The following is a 25323-nucleotide window of genomic DNA, read 5'->3' on the forward strand; positions in this document are numbered from 1 at the left end:
CAAATAAATAAGATATTCCCACATATACAGTATGTCAAACTACATTATGTTAAAGTTTGACAGTTAAAACCTTGCCTAACTTAAAAACAAGTGAAGTTTGATCAGTGGTTAAAATGTTCAGATGGTTCCTTCGTACCTGAATGAATGGCTCCTTTCCAGAATAAAATGAAATATGCAGAAAATCACAGTATTACAGTTCTTGTATAGTGACAGGGCAGAAAGTCTTGGAGTAGCTAGAGAAGAGAGGACACTTATGACAGTGCTCATGATGCTGTGCCACCAGCGCATTTTAGTTTATAAAAAGATTTAGCGCTTATAACATTCTTCTTCCCAAACATTCTTAAATATTATGCATTTATTTTACTTCAAAAATCAACTCAAGTAAAAGTATTATTTATTTATACCTACAAAAAAAAAAAAAAGGAAAAATTTGATAAATGTACAAAAGTGCTGTAACAAGATTAGTTGTAATCCGTTACTTTCCACATCTGTCTATTTGACACACTAAGCACTTCTGCACCATCTGTATGCAAGTGTTCAGTTGCATAAATTGAAGGTGTATTTTATTGACAACTTGCAGGCTCATCTTAGTGCCACCACCAGATGGCGCTTATTACCTTATTTTTACAGCAAGTTACTGCATCAAATACTACATAACCATCATTAATATACACATTAATATACAGTTTGTTTTAAACGGCTGAAAGACCGAATACAGCATATGAAGACCACACTGGCTTCAGTTAGTGAAGAAGACATGTTTACATAGAGAAAAATGTTTAATTGTATATTAAACTGTGGCTCAAATTCACATCTTCTTATACTTATGTTTGTTACCTGTCTAACAAATATTACTTTACTACTTATGTACATTGTTCCCTTAACATGTTTCAATGTGAATTTATGCATTTTATACCTTTTAGTTATTTTTTTTATTTATTTTTTTGTATTTTTTTAAACTGAGCATTAGCCTGTGATGAAAGCTCTATATAATTATAGTATCATGTAGTATCAAATATAGTAATAAAGTATCTCGGAGGGCATCAGTAGAGTAATCCTCTACTGGTCTGAATGAAATAACTGTAACACAATAGCATACTCTTAATGCAAAACAGCAGATAAGTCCTGATGCCATCACGATAGAAAATCTTTTGGGATTCATGTATTAAGGTAAATATGTGTGTGTTAAAGTATCCAGTATGTGGTCTGCTCATCAAGAACCAAGACAGAGTAGCGATGGTTTATCACAGCAATGAAAATTCTCTCATCATCTACTCCTTTGTATTGAACCTGTAACAACTGTAGGTTACCACTTTTTACAGTGTAATGTAACAAACCCTAAAACGACTTTAAATGTAAAAATGACTTTAAACAACTTTACAGCTCAAATAATACACGAGGTTTAACAGAAGAGTTAATGTAAGTGCTTTTATAAATTAAAAGCTTTACATTTCTGGAGGGAACTCTAAAAGGGGCGGAGTCACCCCGAAAGGGGCATGGTTACACCAAAAAAAAAAGAAAAAAAAAAAGGGAAAGGGTTAGTTAGGTAAGGGGCTCCCTATATCTTTAATGGCGGTTTGGAGCTCCCACCCCTTTTTGGAGTGCTGCCTGTACCTATATCAGTGTAAGTGCCTCACTGTAACTTTTTTTAAAGACAAGGAAGGAAAAGTCTAAATACATTTTTGTGGTAATCAACATTATGCCACAAATGCTGTCGATTGAGCTTAACTTGTATTGAACCTGGAATATTCCTTTAAGTTCGGAAGGAGCTTGTTCAACTAGGCCTGCCAATCATATCCCAAGGATTTATAAGCAACTACATCCCTAACACTGGGGTGCAGGCCCAGTCCCGTGCTTGAGCCCCTCCGCCATGGACAGCACGTCAGATTTGTTTACCTTAATATGCTTCCAGGACTTTATGAACTAGTGGACTTGTAAAATATGTTTAATAGCCATATATGTAGTGTTTTTGCTTTATAGTAGAATATTCATAGTTAAAGAAGGTGGCTTGTTAAGGTTTAAAATTTTATAATATACACCGTACACCGTGTCTGCTAGTCTAAAAAAGTGCTTCATGTGGTAACATCTAAATGCATACTTTTAAAGTTTATTCAATTAAAATTGTTTATTTAATCTGACTATATATGCCTGAGAAATTAGGTTGCACCAACGAAAGTAATTTTAAGGGTTAGATCAAGTAGAAATATCCTTAAGGGTAACAATTTCTGGTTACCACTATATATATATATATATATATATATATATATATATATATATATATATATATATATTATTAGTATTTTTTATTTAAAAAAAATTGAAAGACATTTTTGTGGTCTTTTTTTATTTTAGTTAGTTTTGGAGTCATGAAAAAGTATTTTAGTTTCAGTTTTTTAAATTATGAACAAATATGCATTCATCAAGTTATTGTTGAAGTTTTCGTTGACAATGATAAAACTGGTTTAGAAGATTAGTGCCTTGTTTATTAATATACTCCAGCTGTGCTGTTTTAAACTTGAAAAGTAAACAATAAAATTCTTAGACAGCGCTACATCCCCTTACAATGATCCCCATTGCACTGCAGTCATAGCAGACCACATTCAAAACAGATTAGGAGTTCTCTCATAGTCATCAGTGTGCTGTCAATGCGAGGCTACTGCTGCTGCACTCTCATTGGTTCTTCTGCTGTGGACTACCGATTCACATCAATCAGAAATTGGATTCCCGGAATTTATCAGGCTAAAAACACTGGGTTTTAATAAATGGCTCACTGCTGAAGTCAATACAGACCACAGGAGAAGTTCATTTCAAGCACAGTTTCAATGGGCTTTTCTTGTATCTGATACACTCAACTGTACTGTACTGTATGATCTGAGCTCTTCACCTGCACTAACAAAAAGTACCACGATACTAATGTAATTTTTGGCCATACATTTAAAAAAAAAAATTTGTCAGGTAACTTAAAAATGTGTTTTATGTGGTAATATCTAAATTAATGTTATTTATTCTGAGTAAATCCACCTGACAAATTAGTTTACATCAACGATAGTAATTTTTATGTGTTAGATTCAGTTAAAATGTATTCTTGAGGTAACAATCGCAGCTTTTTTTAATGAGGCTGTACCATGACTGTTTGGACATAAACCATGGTAAAGTACCTTGGAGAACCCTACAAATACCATGGTATATAAGTATAATAATTTAGAACCATGGTATTATCTAATACCATCACTATTCCATACTGTCACAGTACTTTTTTTTGTAAGGGTGATAGAAAGATGAAGATGAAGTCATTCAGTGCAGTCAGTTAATGATATGCAGGACAGTATGGAGCTCTCATGTACCCGAAGGCTAATTAAATAACCCTGCAATAAGCTTTGTCATATAATATTTGTATCTCGCATAATAAGAGCAAGCAGGAGCAGTTTTGTCCAAAGTGACTTACTGTACACTAAATTAACAGCCATTTTGGATCGATACCAGCATGCAGCATCTTTCCCACTGGGAGGATTTTCAATAGGCTATAGCTAATGTATCTCAGTCCTCATTTCAGTGGCTTGGATCATCTGCACACTGAATCCGCACACAATGCACTGCGTTCTGTCTATTCTGTTGCTTTTGGGGAATGTGTGTGTAAGTGACAATATGTGGATGTGTGTGTGTGAGTCGAGGAACTGTCTGAAGTTGTTTTGTAGTGAGGCTGAATGATCGACACATCAATGAGCGATTGTGGGAGCAGTTCACCAGCGGCAGAGTGGTGTAGGTGGCTTTGAAGATGCACATACTGTATGATCATGAGTTCATCACTGTGATCTATTTGTTACCCTTATACTTTGGTCAGCCATACAGAAAAAGCACTGCTGCACTGATCTGAGATAAGTTATCCCAAACTAAGTCTTAATCACTACCAATACAGTAAACTGTGTTAGATCAGCCACAACCTCTGTTAAATAGTGCAGAGTGCACAAAGAGTGACATAAACCAAATAGCTAAAAGGAATTTTCCAGGTTCAGTAAAAGTTAATCTCAATCGACAGCCCTCCTTCTCTTAAAAAAAAAAAAAGCAAAAATCAAGGTTACAGTGAGGCACTTACAGTGGAAGTGAATGGGGCCAATTTTTGGAAGGTTAAAAGGCAGAAATTTTATAAAAGCACTTGCATTCATTCTTCTGCTAAAATGTGTGTATTAATTGGGCTGTAAACTTGTTTAAGGGTGCTTTCACACTAGCACTTTTGGTGCGCACCCGGGTTCGAATGACGTCAAAGTTCGGTTGGTTTGGGTGATGTGAACGCTGTTTTCCGAAGTCGGGTGACGAACCGGCAAACCACACCCAAGTCTGCTTGAAAAGGTGGTCTGGGATATGATTCATGTGAACTCCAGTATATTTTGCTGCTGATATGAATGCAATCGTACCAAATCGCAGAAGTGAACCGCTTGTGAAACTTATAATTCGTCATTGTGTGCATGGCAAGTTTTGGTGGTAAATCCAAAAAGACAAACATTAATACCTCACTTAACACAGTAAAGCTGACGTCTTCTTGAGTTGTTACCGAGTTTCAGTGATAAAACTGCTGCTGCTTGTACTTTGATAATGTAATCGGACTCCAAATAAAATGATGTGAATGGAGACCAGCGGGGGGAGGAGGGAGGAAACGAACTCTGGTTCAGTCCAAGCAATCGAACCAAGTGTGAAAGCCTAAATTGTCCTTTACCGGAATTACAGGGTTAACGGCATTACGTCATCATGGCAACAAAGTTGTAAAATTGGATTTGACTTTACACAGAAAAGGTTAGTAAGCGATTTTGTCAAAATAAAATCATGTTACATCATGAAAGGCTTTCATGAATCATGAAACGTTTTTGAACGTTTACTGATTGGCCCCATTCACCTCCATTGTAAGTGCCTCACTGTCATGCTTTTTTTTTTTTTTTTTTTAAAGAAAAGGTGGGACAAGTCAACATTTACTTTTGTGGCAATCATTATTATGCCACAAATGCTGTCAATTACACTTATCTTGTATTGTAACCAGAATATTCATTTAAATGTCTATGTTGTAGCATTGTAGCATCGTTTTATTTTATTTGTTTTAGTTTTTTTATTAGCAGAAAAAAATATTGTGCATATTGACATAGAAATAACCAGGAAACAATGAAAAGAAATATGATACAGAAGAAAATTACATAGCCATTTTATTAAAGGAGCAGTCATCTTAGACCTATACTGACACCTAGCTGTGTGGATCTGCATCATGCAAAAGCAATAGTTTTCGGTTACTGATGCAATTGTAGAAATGCACTATTTTCAGTCAGCCAAGATTAATTTATTCTGTGAGCAAAAGTGTCTGTTAATGGGGGGGTTATCAAGATAAAATAAGTAGCGTTCAGCTGGTCATGTGATCACACCATGCTTTTATTAGGCTACTGATATGACTCTTCATCTCATGTGAGGGTACATGACTTAAGTATATTTTTCAAAAGTAGTATTCATTTCTTTAGGGGTAAAATATATTACTGAGTGCACCTTAAGGCTAGCCACCAGAATGTCCTTTAATCCCAACAGTGGTTGGGTTTTCCCTATACATCCTTTTTAATTACATATATTTAGAGTTTCTCTAAGGATTTGGGGACCTACATAACGATCACTAGGATTTAAATGCACCCCCATTTTTCACAAAAAAGTCTTCTATTTCTGTGGAACCTCTTCATCTTAAATTTGAAGTGTGGCATTCCCCAAACACCAGGTGCACATACACCCTCCACTGAAGATAGAAACATGACATAGTTTCTATCTGACATACTTGTAACTTGACTCATTACTCTTCTGGTTAGAGACTGCAGTGGCTGGAAATATTCTGGCAGTTACAGACAAAGCGGGAAAACCTCTGCTCATTACCAGCTCAACAGGTGCTGTGCACATATGGGTCACCGTGAGAGAACCCTGCTTTCTACTTTCTGTTGAGCACCTACGCACTGCTCATCAGTTGTCCCATGGATTTCTCACATCTGTCCAAAAGATTCTGATAAAGATGAGTGTGTTTCTCCTGCTGTCAGACACATTTTTATTTGATTGCCTCAGCACAGACTCCCTGCTTTGGCTCCTTTTGGTGTGTGGATGAATCTGTAGTCATAATAAGAACTCAGCTTTTAGACTGGGTGTTAAAGGTGCACTCAGTATCTTTTTTTTTCTCTCATTAAAAAAGTTTAACTTCTAAAGACATGAATTGTAATTTTGCAATATATGTAGGATTTCATGACCATTCACATTAAAATGAAGACTCCAATCACATCAGAAACCGTATATAAAAGCTGTTTTATTCTACACAGAGAGGGTCCGCACATGGAGGATGCCATGTTAGATTCACATGACCAGCCGAATACTACTCGCTTAATCTCATTAACCCTCCTGTTAATTGACACTTTCACTCATTGATTAAAGTAATCATGGCTGACTGTGAATACTACATTTTTACAATGGGCTATGGCATCTGAAATTGAAAACTATTGATTTTAAATAATGCTACATCCAAGACACTAGGTAATTTAATTAATTTTATTTATCACACATTATACATTTGCACATATACAGTGAAATTCTTTTTTTCACATATCCCAGCTAAGCTGGGGTCAGAGTGCAGGGGCAGCCATGATACAGCCCAGCATCTTGGTCCTGGGGCTTGAACCCCCAACCTTCTGATCAGTAACCCAGAGCCTTAACCGCTGAGCCACCAGTGTCTGTTCAAGATGACACAAAGACAAAAGTTACGGAGTGCACCTTTAAGTAGAGTCTAATGACCACAAAGAGTCTAATGACTTAAAACTTATGTTAAGCAAAACAAATGATGAAGAGAGAATATAAATTTGAAAAAAATAATAAAGAGTTTAAATGATAAGAGTAAAATGTGAGGAAGTCTAGCCTGAAAAATACGTTTTGTTAGCGTGTCCTGAGCAAAAGAAGCACAATTTACTGTATGATACCATTGTTGTCAGATTTTACTGCTGATTTGAAATATGTTATGTGATGGTAATCTTGACCAACCAGTTTGGAGATTTCGGTCCGCCCCATTCAAGTAGATAGGACCTGTACTTTTATGCCGCTTGTATCTATATAAAATAGCCACCTGGGAGCGTTCCCAAGATGGCCGCCGAGTGGACTGACTTTGTTTATGTGACAAATAACAAAATGCTTATGAAAACTTTAATCTAACTTTAATTTGTTACCTACTACATCTGTCACCAAAGCCCTAAAACTAAAATCATGCATCCACAGAAGACTTTAAGGCAGAAAGCTAAATTTGTGGAGTTTGCAGGTCAATTTAAAGCTCCCATAGTAACAGATAGTTTCGCTGGGATTAAACATTTTTTGAATGTTTGGAATTCAGCCCCAGTTCTGGTGTGTTGAGGTTTTATAATGCACATCATGAGACTCTTATTCTTATTCCCACAGAGAATAAGACATAGGCCTCATTGTTTTGTGATGTAGCTTTACAATGTTGTTACCTCAGCATGATATTTGAACAGGCATTTGGTTAGCTTTGTGAAAGCATCATTGTTTTTACAATATTGACTGGCCAGTGCTGCCTCTTATAAAGAGTTATTGCCTGCAGTAATTAATCATGTTGTTTATTAGCAGGGCTGTCATTTTCCATACATCTGAAATAGGCCTTAACATGACATTAACAGTTCACACTGACACTTAAAAGTGTCTGTAAAGTACACTTTTTACTGCCAGTAAAAAGACAAAATACACTTGTATTAAAAATAATATAAATATCTAAATATCTTATGCAAAGTACATTTATCTTGCTTTAATATTTAGGGAAAAAAAGCAAAAATTCTCATCAAGAATAATATTTTTGCAGTATATCTTTGCCCTAATATCAAAGGTTTTGCTAGAGAGAAAAAAAAAGATATACTGTATATATGTATGATCGAACGTAATTGTGGCTGGTAACGTGCATGTTAAAGGCTAGAAATAGCATTTTATCTTAGCATAAAGTTAAATGCTCACATGACAGTATACACAAGGTTAACTATATCTGCTGCTCCAAACTTATTTCAAAACTCCACAGAGTGAACACAGCCACATATTTTTCCTCAATGACGTCATAGCCACCTTTTCACTCATAACAGTGTAAAAGCACCCTCTGTCTGCTCGTATGAATGTAACACATCATAAGAAAGTGTTTCACCACTGTTCAAACGTTCCTCAGATCACATCATTTGTACAGATAAATGTTTTACAACTGAATAGACTAAATATTAAATGAAAAAAATGACAATTAAATGCAAAGTAATCTCTTCAGTAATCAAAATACTTTTTGAATGTAACTATTCTGATTACCAACATTTTAAATTGTAACTATAGTGGAATACAGTTACTGATATTTTGTATTTTAAATATGTAATCCCGTTACATGTATTCCGCTACTCCCAACCCTGATCCTGTGTGTTCATGTTCCGAGGTTTCAAACTTTACATTTGTTAACTCTGTGTTAATGTTATAATTTGCATATTTGCGGTGACAATGCTTCCAACTTTAAATATATCTTACAAAATTATATTTCAGTAGTTTCAAAGCTTGGCATTTTTCATTGTGGTGGGCATAAATGGAATGGAGTGGAATGATGATTGAGAGCTATACCTCAAAAGCCTATTGGATCATATTTGATACACACATTTTAACGTGATTTTTCTATAAAACAATGTACAAAATTTTAACCAAGCACAAGTCGCTTCAATTAAGCAAATACTCATTTCAAAATATCAGTAACAGTTTAAACCTGATTGTTACTTGTACTTCAAAATCAGAAAAAATTTCACTAAAGACGTATGCATCTCAGCATGAAGGCGGACATTTTGGAAATTATATTTCAAGAGCCGAGTTTGGAATTGCTTACTAACATACTACTCTGACTATTTCTGCCATAGACAGACATGGCAGAATTAGTAAGAGTAGTATGGGTCAGTGTTATTATAGTATTGTATTTTTTATTTAATTTGTATTTCTATTTTATATTCAGTTATGATTTAATTATAATTGAATATAAAATTATGATTATGATAATATGACAGATTTAGTTTAGTTTTCGTTATTTTCACAGTTTGTCTGTTAGTTTTATTTTAGTTTTAGTATTTTTTATGGCTGCCAAAGCTGAGCGTTTACTGGTGTAATTTAAAAAGTCATTACATTTCTCAGGGCAGTCTTGTGTTACCTCTATCTAGTGGTATTTTCATGTTTAATGTGGATTGTAAATGTTGCAAATTTCATAATATAGGGTGAATATGGGTAAAGTGACAAAAGACATTTAAGCTTGATCCACATTGTATCCATATGTATTTCCTTAAATGATTATAAATCATTACTAATCTAATCTTTGGGGAGTAAACAATCAAAGGTATAGTTGACAAAAAAATTAATATTCTCTCATCATTTACTCACCCTCATACCATCCCAGATGTGTATGACTTTCTTTCTTCTGCCAAACACAAATGAAGATTTTTAGAAGAATATCTCATCTCAAAACTTTAAAGCTCCAAAAAGAACACAAAGGCAGCATAAAAGTAATTCATAAGACTCTGTGATTAAATCCATGTCTTCATAAGTGATATGATAGGTGTGGGTGAGAAACAGATCAATATTTAAATACTTTTTACTGTAAATACTGATTTTGTTTCCCAGCACCATCTAGCACTTGTAAGTGTAATCGAGCTTGAAATAATGATCTGTCCTGCAGACTGCAATTGCAAGGTGTGCAGTGAAAAGGAGTTACGTTTTGGTCTGTTCTCTCCCAAAACAGATTAGATCACTTCAGAAGACATTGATTAAACCACTTATGGTTAACTTTTATACTGCCATTATGTGCTTTTTGGAGCGTCAGAGTTTTGGACCCTGTTGACTTGCATTGTAAGGACCTACAGAGCTTAAATGTTCTTCTAAAAATTGTTGTTTGTGTTCAGCAGAAAAAAGAAAGTCATACACATCTGGAATGGCATGAGGGTGAGTAAATGATGAGATAATTTAATTTTTTGGGTCAACTATTCCTTTATCTTTTTGAGGTTTTAAATTGATGATTTTACTTTGGGATGTGTGGCAGAGCTCATTTCATGACCACTGGTGAGAAAAGCAATGGTAAAGAAAATGACAAAAATTTGAGGTAAATCTTGTTAAGGTTATGAAAAACGTATAAGTTAACTTAATGTTATGATGTGAAAGTGTATATGAAAATATAAAGATGTATTCCAAATAGATGTAGACATTTTCTAGAGAATAATTTTCCCTGTGTCCCACTTTATCAGTACTGCTTATAAAAATCTGGGATTTGGTCAAAAGAGGGTCTTCAAAAATTCTACACCCTAGTATTGAATATTTCTTCATTTTTGCTTTTGACAAAGGAAGAAGACATCATAAGCTTTCTTTAAAGGTATAATCTTAGATTATTTGTCATTTAGATCGTAATTCAAAGTGTCAAGAAATGTACAGTTTCAGAGAGTGTACCACCTTGCCTATATCCACCCTAGTATAACAAAAACTTGTGAATGAATCTCAAATGAATTTGAGATCATTTTTATTTTGTTTTAGTTAGTTTTGGAGTTATGAAAAATTATTTTAGTTTAGTCTCAGTTTTTTTCCAATAATTTCAGTTGTTATTCTTATTTTAGTTAACGAAAATAACTTTAGTTAAAGTTTAGTTTTCGTTTACATTGGTATAGTATGCCATTCGGAACTCAACCAAGGTCTTCTACTTCCAAAAGAGCACAGAGACATTTACCAGGAGTAGACATATAGGACATTTCATACAACAGTTTTTTTTTTTTTTTTTAGCCAAGTAATCATCATGTTGGTGATGTAGAGTCTTTAGAAAATCATGTATCAAATATGATATGCACAGCTTTATATGATTAAAAATCTTATTTGTTTCAGCCATAGGATAGTTAAGTTATGGTAAGTTCCTATCTCCTATATTACTACCCTAGTGAAAAAATAATATACTTAAGCACACTTTATTCATGGGTGCTTCAGTATACTAAAGTGTATTGCTGGCCAGCTATAAATTGGTATAAAGTCTGCTAAATGGAACAACTAATTTTGTACTTTTTTGCACTTTAGTTACCCGAAAGCAGTGCTGTGGTGCAACTAAAGATGTGTTCAGTATACATGGTTGTGCTAAAATGGAACTATTTCAAGTATACTTTAGTACGCTTTATATATCTACCCTTGTATTTAATTTATTTATTTTTGTTCTCCCAATTTGGAATGTCCAATTCCCAATGTACACACTAATATTCTTCTTGTGATGGCGTAGTGACTCACCTCAGTCCGTGTGCAGAGGACAGATCCCAGCTGCCTCTGTGTCTGAGACCATCTACTTGCACATCTTATCATATGGCTTGCCAGGCACGCCACTGCAGAGGCACAGCGCATGTGGAGGCTTCACACCACCCACTGTGGCAACCACACCCAACTCACCACGTGCCCCACCGAGAGCAAGCCACCTTATAGCGATCATGAGGAGGTTACCCCATGTGACTCTACCCTCCTTAGCAAGCCAATTTTGTTGCTTAGGAGACCTGGCTGGAGTCACTCAGCACACCCTGGGATTCAAACCAGCGAACTCCAGGGGTGGTAGCCTGTGTCTTTACCACTGAGCTGCCTGGGTCCCATTGTATTTAATTTCTGACATACACAGAATTGACTCAGTGTGAAGTTATAATGTATTTTGGTGACATTACAATTGCAAATCCATTGTACTGTAAGAGTACTGGACATATATTAATGTTATATTCATAATATAATGCTGGACCACACCACAACTGAATTACAGCTGGCATTAATATATGTACTTCTGGTGCTTGCGTTAAAAGTATTATAGTATGGGTAATACTGGGAAGAAAGTTGGGAAAACAAGCATTGTGAGTAGGGATGGGCAGATCGATCCTAAAGTATCGATACTTCCAATACAGATGTTGAATCAAAAATATATCAATTCTAAATTATTATTTTTTTAACTAGGGATATTATTATTTTGTTACCATGAGCATGAACAATAATCATAAGCTTCAAAGTGAAATAAAAAGGATTAGGCTATATTAGCAAATACTTGAGCAGGATGGGAACTATTTCTTCTTTGGGATCAGTGCCTTGTACATGTAATGATAGAAAATCAGAGAAACAGCTTCTGGAGTAAATTCACACTAAAATAACAACATATCTAAAGGTGACATTTTTTTATAATGAGTTTGTGGGCAATTGTTGTTAATAAATAGTCAAATAAAATAGTTAACTATGTCACTGCCATTCTGCGTTGTTTGTAGACACGAATAGAACCATAAAGAGATGCTCCGTTATACACTATTATAAGTCCAGATGTTCATGTAGGTAGCTATAGCTTACATGATATGACTTGCATGATGTCTTGAATGCAGACACAAACAAAAAAAGACTGTCTAATTGAGACTTTAATAGATACATAAAGAGGAGAAACCCTTACACAAGATCCCGCAGTTGAACCAATTCAGTGCTCCAGTAGTATCATCATCAATGGCTTAACAGACAGCATTTCATTTTGTTGAGCAGTGGTTTGTGTGAACTGAAAATAATGACAAGCACATAGCAAGTCTCTCTCAGCGGAAGCAGATTTAAATCTTTTTAAAAATAATAATAGACAAAAAAAGAGTTTGTTCTCCGTATGATAACAGTAAAAGTTCTTTTAAAAGTTCTCAGAACAGACATGGCGTAATTTAAAATATACAGTATAATATTAGGAAAATATTTCTGAGTCATATTACTAATATTTTTTTGTGCTTGGAGAACATTATTATGACAGTTGCTTTTAACACTGTTCAAACAAGTTGTAGAATCATAAGATGAAAACAAGCACCTAACCAGTGTACTTTCTTAAATTACACTATATTTGAACTTAATATATTCTTCCCCTAATTGCATCTGTAAAAGCTATACTACTTTACCACTTCAATTGTAGTGATCAAAGTTTCTCTGTGTGCATTTGAAGAAAGCATAAAATAAGTGCAATTACATGGTACTTTTAATTAGTACATAGATATGTTAATGTATTTGTAGTATACTTATCATGAAATAAATATATTTTAAATACAATCTGGTATATTACTTTTTACTAGGGTAATACTTCAGTTGTCAACCTAATTATAAAGGTTCGTTCTTTTTCAATGCATTCCGTATCCATAACGCATAAATCCCCATTTTCTAAAGGAGAGATCTGAAGGCTTTAAACAAATGCCTGCTTGACTGCTTTCAATTCCAGAGAAAGTTTTTTTTTTTTTCTCAGAACTGCAGCAACTATTGACATTGTGCTATCGATGACTATACATGCTCAGAAACAATCATATATGTTATGGATTGGAAAACGCCAATTATTAAACAGATTCCATCTCTAAATTCCGATTGGATGAACCAAGTTCAAAGACATCGTAAATGATCTGATATACGGACCCCTGTGACCATGCTTCAGTTAAACTCTGTATTAATGGCTTGGCAACTATAAACATCCTATATGTACTTAGGCTAATGAACTACATTTGGTGGAAGAATAGTTTATACTGATTATTATTAATAATAAATATAACTATTAATTAAACAATTGTGTCTTTTATCATATTGCTGTTGCCACTATCCAAATCCAATAAAACATATTTTGCTTTAACCTATTCTTGAACATGCTAAACATTTCTTGTGACTTATTGCTTGTGTAGCAAGCATATGTGGATGCATGACTAATGCCTGCCATGTTAACTGTAGCATTCATAATCATACAGTACATGATGTGTGATTTCATTGTGAAGTGATTTGTAGTTCCTGAATAGGGAGTCCCTCAGTGTGCTTGCATGTGTGTTTGTGACTCCAAAGCAGTTTCAGCCCCTGTGCTCAGAGCAAAGGAGGGTGCACAGGGTAATACTTAGAGAAGCACACAGAAACACCAGCCCTCTTCTGTCTCACTCTGCTGAGCTCACATTCACCCTTCTCTATCCACACTACAAGACAAGAAGCTAGAACAAAGATAACGCAAAAGCTGCTTTTGTTCTGACTCTTTGGAGCATCTAAATGAGAACAGAGTATTACTTGTGTTCTGAAGCTGGACATCTCTTTTGCTTTTAAATGTGTATGGTCATATTTGCTCCGGTAAGTCCTTGCTTTAGAATCTTTATGTATCTGTAGCAGGCATAGGTGCTGCATAGTTGTGGACAGTTTGACTACTATTCTATGACAGATGCTTCTACAATAAGGTGTGAGATTCTGTGAATTTTCTTGTAAGTTTAGCAGTTTCAAACCTAAAATTATTCTGTTAACATTACTTTTTTGGAATCCAGATTATATTCTAATCAATTATTTAAATGCTTTAGAGCTGCAAATGTAAGCTATCCAGAGAGGCTGAATTCACAAGGCAATTTGGAGTACTGATACCAGAACAACATACCAGACGACTAAAACAGAAGCATGTATGACACTCCCACCTAAAAATTATATTTGTCAGAGTGCCAGACACTGTTTAGCTGCTAACATTGCACTACTGCTTTACTAAATTGAATTTGAAATTCTGAATGAGTGAGATGCCTTTTTCTGTTAGCCTATAAATGAGTCATTATTCGTGATCAATGAATATGCTGTGCAAAAAGGGGAATAGCCATCCAGTGTATCTCAGGAAGTATCTGAGAGAAGACATTCATAGATCAAATTTCCTACGCCCATACAGATCAATGCTATTGTAACCCTTTTGATGTTTCAGAAACTAGGTTAAAAACCAAGAGATTTCTGTAGTTGAATTTATTGTAGAGTGATATGCTGCTGAAGGGGTTCACTGCATATCTGCCTTAAGGTTACCATGGTGACATTCTGGCATTTAACCGTTCCAGGTATCATGTTTGGAATGCATACCTGTATCCCTAATAAAGTGAGTTTCAAAGTAATAGGCTGTAAAACTGTTAAAAATTTGACTAATTAAGAGCACTTTATATGAGTAAAGTGGGTGGATTTAGTGATACAAACTGTTTTCTGAAGTCTGAGGAACTTGCTTTAGGTTTTGTTTTTGTTGGTAAACTTCACTATGTAAAAAGTGTCATTTTTATGTTAAAATTATTTCTCCTATCCCAGTTCAATGTGTAGAAACTATAAGTAGGCCATTTATAGGTTGACTTTTCCAAAATGTTTAAACTGTGGCACTTTCAACGTTGCTCTTTTTAAGAGGCCCGACATAGCAACATTGACCAACCTGGTCTCATAGAATTACATATCTCAACCTACATTTTTGCAAAATGATTTTTACATGGCTTGCTGTACATATCATGACAGTTTCCTGGTCAAATGAACACTAGGGGAGCTACAACAATGACTTTTATTCACTTTTACACTAATCACGAGTAAAACAGCAGATTAACAGTTCATAAACACATACTTTTCGCTCTGTTCCTCACACAATGCCATCTTATGGAATCAAAACACTTTTACCATAGTGTATAACTTGTAAAAAAATACATACAGTAATGTCTACATTACATAAATAACTACATTTACAAGCTTGTTTAAAGGTGTCATGACATACTCTTTTATCATTGTATTATCTCCCCTGAGGTCTACGGATAATTTTAGTAAAGTTAATTGCACCAAAACAGACATAATTAAGTAATACAGTATATGATAGTTTTCCACCCTGTCTCTGACCCTCTGTCTGAAAAGCTCGGTTTTTTGCCTAAGCGCCTCCCTTAAACTTCAACGTAAACAGCCACTGTTATGATTGGCTAACATTGTGCAGCCCCTCGAATATAGCCACATTTGAAACTCAATCAGAAGAGAATTAACAAGGTCCACAATATTACAAAACAAAATTTCAGGGTTTACACATAACGCACGTCCAACACATTGCATCCAAATACATTAAACTGTTCACTCAAGCACAGCAGCACCATAAACTATCAAACAGTCATGACATTTGAAATATTCATGAATGAAACTGTTTACTTGTGGTTTTGCGATTGGGTCCAATAGTGTTTTTAACTGCCGCATCCTTCAATAACAGTTCCTTTTCAAAGCTTGAATCATATTACGACTGGTTCACAAGCAATCCACGCTGATATGAGGTGAAAAAAACGCACATACATAGTCCAAAGCATAAAGCAAGATGCACACACATACAGTATCATCCTGCACTGATACGCACATTGCCAGAAACACATCAAAATGGTCAAAGACATCTATCTTGAGCATGTTTTCATACACTAACAGAATGGGGTCTTCTTTTCAGAGTTGTAACTTGACACTGTGTCTTCTAAAAGCTGCGCGAGATACATGACAATGGTCAAGAACGTCTGTCTAATGCATGTTTATATACAAAAATAATTCAAAATAGCCAAAATGGGTCCCCTTTGGTGTTCAAGAATAGTTAGTAGGCCACACAAGGCCAGCCTGTCCTGCTCTTTCTCTCTGTTTATGGACTGAGCGCCAGTGGGCGGGGCCAAGGGTGTGATGATTTAAAGTAGGTGTTGAATAAGTTTTGAGTTCTGAAATGTACAGTATGTTTTTATAGTAGAACAACCTCTTATATGTCAGATTATCAAGGGAAATTTGATTCCTCATGACATGACCCCTTTAAGTGTGATCAAATTGCGCAGGTGCATTGCACTTGCAGTGCAAAGTACCGGGGTACGAGTCCTGAAGATTACGCGAGTTGACGTGATCCAAAAGTGTCATAGAAGCACCACAACATGATGTGGTTACTTCAACCATCTCATGTTTGCTTTTATGACACTATCATTTAGGTTTAAGGTTTAGGGTTGGAAGGTAGGTTTTGTTGATTTAAACTTGATAGAGCATTAACCTCATCTGTTTGGGAGAACATTTAACTCGCTTTTGGCAACACAGGGTGGACATTTCACCTTGGAATTGCTGCGATAAATGTTATGATCTGCTTAATGTCATTTTGCAAAAATGTTGCCATAGTCACATAATATTCTGATCTAATTTCAGACTGAACAAATTGCATAAGTTTGGAGTGGGACTACCAATGGAAGACAAGCAGACAAGAATGTTTCAGTAACCTTTTTGAAAGCAGTCCTTATTTTTGCAATTCCATTTTATGTTCCTAATGACACAGAAGTTACACACTTCACCTTTAGATTTAACAAATAATGGGCCTCATTCATGACACGCACAATGTATGTATTTCCATGGGAATTGTTCATGTTCTTACATAAATTGTCACAGTGAAATGAAAGCTTGTGTTTCATGAATAAGGCCTAATGTTTGTTTTCTCATTCTTATTTTTTTATTTTTACATGTACTGAGCCTTATTCATGAAAAAATGAGCAGAACAATTTTGTGTGTAAATGAGTACTTACATATATTGTTCCATTGAATTGAATGGGACAATTTACATAAGAATAATTTTACTAAAAAAAAAAAAAAATAGTTTTACTAATGATTTACATAACTCAGCACAATCCAATATCGGTCGATCTCTAATTTGTATCTGTTTATATAATGGTACATACAGTATATGTGGAAAACATGTCTTGAGTATTTTAGACTTGCATATAGCCTACCCTGTTTTACTGATAAGCAAGAGGCAATGTTGAATGTGTGCCCCTGCCTAAGTACTGTGATACATAATATATATATATATATATATATATATATATACACACACACTATATGCTCAAAAGTATGTGGACACCCCCTTCTAATTAACGAATTTGGTTACTCCATTAAATCCAGTAAAGAAAAATCTTAATGTTTCTTTATGTAATGGCTTGGGCTTTGTGTGCTTCCAAATTTGTGGCAACTGTTTGTGGATAGCCCTTTTCTGTTCCAGCATGACAATGCCCCTGTGAACAAAGTGTGGTCCATAAAGAAATGGTTTACTGTGTCTGGCATGGAAGAAATTGACTGGCCTGCACAAAGCCCAGACCTGAACCCCACTGATCACTTTTGGGCTGAACTGGAACAGCAACTGTAAGTCAGGCCCCATCAACCAACATCAGTTCCTGACCTCACTGATAGCCACTGATAGTGTATGAATGAGAGCAAATCCCCGCAGCCATGTTACTACATACAGTATAGTGAAAAGCCTTCCCAAAAGAGTGGAAGCTGTTATTACAGCAAAGGGGGAAATTGATGCCTAAGGTTTTGAAATCAAATGTTCATCAAGCACATATGGTGTCCACAAACTTTTGGCCATATAGTGTATGTATGTATGTATATATATATAATATTTGATAATAAGTATACAAATTTATACAAATATAAAAATGTTGTAAAATATACAATAATATTTGAGTCTGTGTCTACATGTCCTCTCCATACTTTTTGTCAGCCCTTACGTCACTCCCGGTCCATTCACTCGTCTATTGCCAGTCTTTATTCAGAATTTTATCTAACGCATTTCACAGATGATGTCTTAGCTGGACTCGACACTGAATCATTGGTTGAAGCTTTTAATTAATCTTGTACTTTTACACTTGATAATGTCGCTCCGCTCAAGCCAAGGAGAATTAAGGGTGTTTAAAATGACGTCACCAGTGCTCTCAGACAAGAGTGCAGAGCCAAGTGGAAACGAGACAAGCTTCAGGTCTCTTATGATATTTTAAAGGAGTTTAACAAACTGTCAGAGAGCTGTAAAGGAAGCTAAAGCCAAGAGATTAATGTTTTTCTCTACTTTAATTTCTGATAACGCAAATCGACCAAAAGTTTTGTTCAAAACTATTGATTCTGTTTTAAACCCAACTAAAAATGCTCTTCTGGACGCCACCCAAGAGAACTGTGAAACATTTTTAAACTTTTTACTCACAAAATTGAGCAGATTAAAGGTGCGATTGTACCTTCACAATTTGATCAACCACTAATTCCTTCCCTGTCCAGCTCCCTGACTCGTTTTGAACCAGTTTCATCAGCACAGTTAGCAGATGTAGTCTCTAAGATGAAGTGTTCCAGTTACAAGCTGGACATTCTTTCTCCATGCCTTCTTAAAGAAGTTTTCATGACTATCAGTTCCAGTGTGACAGCTATAATTAACAGCTCATTAGCAAGTGGAGTTGTTCCAAGTAGTTTTAAACATGCAATTCTACATCCTTTGTTAAAAAATTTTTTTTTGGATCCGGCAATACACAACAATTACAGACCAATCTTCAAACTGCCTTTTATTTCCAAGCTTTTGGAGAGAGTTGTTTATTCGCAGCTCTACTACTATCTAAATACATTTAATATTTTAGATACATTTCAGTCTGGTTTCAGACACTTGCACAGCACTGAATCTGCATTGTTGAAGGTCACTAATAATATTTTACTCTCCATAGATTCAGGTTCGCCTGTCGTCTTAGTTTTATTAGATCTCAGTGCCGCATTCGACACAATCGACCATAATATTCTTCTCAATTGTCTAGAATGTATGGTTGGCATCCAGGGGATGACCCTCCAGTGGTTTTCCTCCTATCTAAAAGAAAGGACGTTCTCTGTGAATTTAGGTCATTTTTCTTCTACTTCATCTCAGTTAAAGTGTGGTGTCCTTCAAGGGTCAATCTTAGGACCCTTATTATTTTCACTGTATATGCTTCCTCTGAGCTCTGTTTTTAATAAGTACAGCATATCTTATCACTGTTTTGCTGACGATTCCCAATTTTATTTCCCAGTGAGTGCAGACAAGAATTGCTCATCTGAGAATGCCCTAAATTGCTTCAAAGATATTAAACATTGGCTGGCAAACAATTACTTACAATTAAATGAAAGCAAAACCGAACTTCTGATTTTAGGTTCCTCCATGTCCTACTTACCAGGCCTGGTTGCCCAGTTAGGTCCTCTGTCGTTGAATGTACAAGATCATGTGAGGAGTCTAGGAGTGATTTTAAACTCATCATTACTTTTCAATAAGCAGATCAGTGCTGTTGTCAAGGGTAGCTTTTTCCATCTTAGATCTATCGCTAAAATAATACATTTTCTTTCCCATAAAGACTTGGAAATTGTGATCCACTCACTTATTTCATCAAGGTTAGACTATTGCAACTCATTGTACATTGGTCTGCCCCAAACTGCGTTATCCCATATATATAATTTTTGTTAAAAAATTTTTTTAATTATTATTATTTTATTTTTTTTATACCTTGAAAAATGTGTTTGAAAAGTTTTAGGAAATTAATGATTAAGTTGTTTATAATCTCATGAATTCAAGGTGCAAAGAAAGTATTATAATACTTTTTACTTGATGGTCACACCACATGACAATTTTAAAGTTGTAATTTTTTTGTAGAAAATGCTATAAACTTTTTAAAACATGTATGAAACCAAACTGGACACAAAGAATACATTTCTGAGAACATGACACACGTGTTTTAAACTAGATTTTAGAAACTTTAAAAGGTTTCTCATTTTAACAACTTGGACAACCTTATTTGTCAGTGACCCATAAGTATTAGACCCCCCACTAGTTGTAGGCCAGTCAGTTTCATTATCAGAGAACTTGTCCTCTGTGCTTAATAAGGCTAGCCTTCACAACAGAGCCAGGGCCTAAGAAAGTCGGCACAATGTAATGGACATATAAAGAAAAAATGAGTGGGAAACATTGAGAAGGGGCTTGGGTTAGGTAGAGAGGTAGCTGTGGAGAGATTGTGTAAAAGAGAAAAATGTTGAAGATGAGATGAGTGATAAAGAGATAGAGAACACCTATTGGTGTGATCACTATTAAGAATGCTGTTCAGATATTACAGTTTGACTCAGTGTTTGCATATGAGCTTGACACTGACAAGTTAACACCTCCAGACCTCCACCTCCAGCAGTAGCAGATGAGAATTAATCAGCTGTTTACAAAGTCACCGACTTAATTAAAATTGACTACAATCCCACATGCTGCAGCCAGTTCAGTATCTAAATAACCAACAAGTGATTAGAGGATTAACCCTCCTAGTTAGAAACTGTTCTTTTAAGCTGGTTGGGAAACAGTATCACCCTTCAATTATCCTAACTGTAGAGTTAACATGAAACAGTTTTGCTTTCATAATGTGACATATTTCCAAGTGAAATGGGATATATAACAGGAAAAAGGTAGAATGGGACTTTTTATCCATTGGGAATTGATTGAATCGTGAAAAATGGTCTCTATCCGACAGGTGATTGATTGAAAAATAAGAGGGATTGGTGACATTTAAAAAGAAAAGAAAGGTCGTCTCAAAGTTGACATGTTGATGAATGTTTTTTCTTTGGAATAATGTGTAATCATTCTCAATAATAATTATATTATGTGATCAATAAAAACACCTATTCTCCAATTCTTCTCAGCTTTTTGCCATCTTTGCATTTGCAACATGTGGAGGTTACTCTGGGCAACTGCGGGTTAGTGTGGACTGCGTCAACAGGACTGACAGCAACCTCAGCATTGGCATCAACTTTGCCTACCCATTCAGGTAAGGCTAGCTTGAAGCTCCCTGCATACTTCTGGTAGAGAAATAGAGAAAAAAAAAAAAGTTAATTATTTGGCTTTGATTCAGTATTCTAATCCCCAGATAAGCATGTGGTAATGTGATAAGGCTTTTAGCTTCACATTCTCTTGAGTCCTTGTGAATGTTTTAATTCTGCCAGTTACAGATCTTTTCTCCTGATAAGCACAATTGACTGTATTCAAAATGTTTTAACATGATTTACACATGTATGTGTCTTGTGACACAGGTTTATTACAGCCATAGTAGGCCAAAACCCTCTATAGTGGTTCCAGCTATATGTTTTCAAACATTAAATTTGTGATTATATTGTAACTCGTGTTACAATATAATATTAAACAGTGTTCCCTTCATCAGAGCTTCATACAATAGCCAAAGTGGATGGTTCATGCCACTGCCTCTGCTGTTCTTGTCATATAAGAATTGTTAATTATTCTGCCTGGTACATTATGTATAGTATATGTGCAGTATAAATAGCAATATGTTAAATTAAACTAAAATGATATTAGCTTCAAAGAAGGTAAAACAAGAACTTGATCATCAAATATACTTTGACATCTAAAATCTGAGTTATAACAAACTGACCCATTAGTTATTTAAAATCATGTTTGAAATGCTTTAATATGATCCTGTAAGGATACAGTATATATATTTTTTATTTATATGTATATATATATATATATATATATATATATATATATATATATATATATATATATATTTCTTTTTCATGTTTAATAATAATTATTTTGGTTAAACTTTACAATAAGGTTCCATTAGTTAACAACATTAGTTAGCATGAACTAATAATGAACAATACTTTTACTGCATTTATTAATCTAAGATAATGTTAATTTCTACATATACTAATAGATTTTTTTAAATCAAATGTTATATTAGTTAACATTATTTAATGTACTATGACCTAACAATGAACAATTGTATTTTTATTAACTAACATTAACAAAGATGAATAAATTCTGTAAAAAATAAATTGTTAATTGTTTATGTTTGTTCCTAATGCATTAACTATTGTTAATAAATGGAACCTTATTGTAAAGTGTTACCATTATTTCTTTTATTTTATTTGTTTTGTTGTATTTTATACATATACTGTATACAATGGCGACATAAATTTTAAAGTGTGAAAACACTGAATCAGAGCTAATCTAATAAGAAGTGTTTCGTTTTTTCAAAACACCATACTATCACTGTTCATTCCTCATAACCCTACTATGTGAGAATGTTTTAATGTGATTATATTGAGAGTTTAAAGTCATCTATATATTAAAAGGTCACAGTGTTGTCAAGAAGAGAATTGGTTGAACATCATTACAGTAACCAAACATTAGACATTTGATAGTGCCAAAAAAAGGTTGTATTCAGTTGGCTACTGCATTGTTTAAAATTGTACTAAAACCTATATTTCAGTCAATGGATTACGTGAAAAAATATATATAATCAAATCTAATGGTAATTAGCCAATTCACAAATTTACTGAAGCCATTGTTAACTTGCTATAGGTTTTTCATATTCACAACTCTAAATCCATGGTTAAATAAAAAATTTAGAAAGCTCGGCCATATGATCAATTTCAAATGTCTCAAAGTATATCAGACAGTTCTGTCTCAGGAATAAAATTTATTCAGCAGTTCAGTGAGATGAGAAAGCTATTCTTTCTGAGACACAGAAAGAAACATACTTGCACTAATTTCAAATTCATTTATTCTCAATGTGGCTGACACAAAAGCAAATACTATGTGCTAGAATCATACACCAGGTCCTTTGTGGTAACAGAATGTAAGGTAACATGAAGACATACATTGTTAATTAAAAGGAATATTCCGGGATTCAATAAAAGTTCAGCTTAATCGACAGCATTTGTGGCACCACAAACAATTATTTTGACTGTTCCCTCCTTTCTTTAAAAAAAGCAAAAATGTAAGTTACAGTCAGGCACTTACAATGGAAGTGAATGGAGCCAATTTTTGGAGGGTTTAAAGGCAGAAATGTGTAGCTTATAGTCTTATAAAAGCACTTACATTAAAGCAACACTATGTAACTTTTACCTCTAGTGGTTGAAGCATAAAACTGCAGGTTACTTGCGGAGGAACATTGTTTTGGTAATTACGTGAGTTGTGCATCGACTCTGCTATTCTGCATGGATGAATCTGATGGTTTGAGGAGTAACCATGGTTACAGGTGATCATCTTTGTTAATGACAACAAAACTCGCCCCCTCCCCTCAAAAAATAAATAAATAATGAAAGGAAGAGAAAGAAGAATATCTGAAAATATGTCTTAGGAGCAGGTAAGTAGCATATCTTCCGCTGTTGTTTTGACTTATTAAAAAAAGTTGTTTTTAAATAAATAGTGTTACAAACTTAGGCAATGATGACATAAGACATAACGAATGCTAGTCATATCAGATCAAATCAAATGGTGGAAACTACACTGCCTGGTCAAAAACAAAAGTCGCATACACTAATATTTCGTTGGACCACCTTTAGCTTATATTACGGCGTGCATTCATCGTGGCATTGTTTCGACAAACTTATGCAATGTCACAACATTTATTTCCATCCAGAGTTGCATTAATTTTTGGCTGAGATCTTGTATTGATGACGGGAGAGTCAAACCACTCCATAAAGTCTTCTCCTGCACATCCCAAAGACTTTCAATGGGGTTATGGTCAAGACTCTGTGGTGGCCAATTCATGATTCCTCATGCACCCTGAACCACTCTTTCACAATTTGAGCCCAATGAATCTTGGCATTGTTGCCATGGAATATGCCCGAGCCATCAGGGAAGAAAAAATCCATTGATTGGAAAACCTGGTCATTCAGTACATTCTGGTAGTCAGTTGACTTCATTTTACTGCCGCATAATGTTGCTGAGCCTATACCTGACCAATTGAAGCAACCCCAGATCATAACACTGCCTCCAGAGGCTTGTACAGTGGGCACTATGCATGACGGGTGCATCGCTTCATGCGCTTCCCTTCTTACCCTGACACGCCCATCACTTTGGAATAGGGTAAATCTGGACTCATCAGACCACATGACCTTTTTCCATTGCTCCAATCATTATGCTCTCTAGCAAATTGTTTTTTCCAATTAGCCTCACTAACAAGTGGCTTTCTTGTGGCCACACAGCGGTTTAGTCCAAATCCTGTAAGTTCTCGTCACATTGTGCATGTGGAAATGCTCTTAGTTTCACTATTAAACATAACTGTGAGTTCTACTGTTGATTTTTTACAATGTGACTTCAAGCGTTTTAGTGATCTCCGATCACAATAATTTAAGATTTTTTTCCGACCACATTTCTTCCACGAAGCTGACAGTTCACCACTATACTTTAAGGTTTTAATAATGCGTTGGACAGTTCTTAATCCAATTCCAGTGATTTCAGGAATCTCCATAGTTGTTTTCTTTGCTTAATGCAGGCCAATAATTTGCCCCTTCTGAAACACAGTAACATCTTTTCCACAATCACGGAATATGTCTTTCGACATGACTGTTTAAGAAATGAGAAGCTACACACTGCATCAGTTAGGGTTAAAAGAATTGTTGCCAGCTGAAACATATTAATCACTGCAATAATGATCCAATCATAGGCTCTTAAGTATCTGCTTATTTAAATCCAAACAGCAAACTTTTTTTGGCCAGGCAGTGTATAATAACTTGGGAAGCAGGCAAATAAACAAAGGCAGTAACTGGTTTAGAGATTGGCATTTTTACCAGCATAAAAGTTAAATTTTTTCCATTGTCCTTCCTTCCTCGAAAATGAAACTGAAAACACTGGAGTATCACAATCCATAATAAAACACCCCATTAGAGTGGCTAACTCTATCTAACAAACTACAGCGGTAAGAAAGC

At 35.0% G+C, this 25323-nt stretch overlaps 1 protein-coding gene across 2 annotated transcripts in view; it reads left to right on the top strand.

Moving 5' to 3' along the window:
• synpra (synaptoporin a) overlaps positions 1 to 25323 on the top strand; it is a 62194-nt gene that overhangs the window by 22539 nt on the left and 14332 nt on the right. Inside the window, exons 1-2 of one of the 2 annotated variants that reach the window (XM_051672413.1) lie at positions 13948 to 14154; positions 21289 to 21413. In XM_051672413.1, coding sequence (XP_051528373.1) covers positions 14131 to 14154; positions 21289 to 21413 — 149 coding nt within the window. In that variant the 5' untranslated portion in view covers positions 13948 to 14130. Of the gene's footprint in view, positions 1 to 13947; positions 14155 to 21288; positions 21414 to 25323 lie in introns of those variants that run through there. The other variant, XM_051672412.1, reaches the window with a different exon arrangement.

Source organism: Myxocyprinus asiaticus, chromosome 35 (assembly GCF_019703515.2).
Source record: "Myxocyprinus asiaticus isolate MX2 ecotype Aquarium Trade chromosome 35, UBuf_Myxa_2, whole genome shotgun sequence".
Taxonomy (NCBI): domain Eukaryota; kingdom Metazoa; phylum Chordata; class Actinopteri; order Cypriniformes; family Catostomidae; genus Myxocyprinus; species Myxocyprinus asiaticus.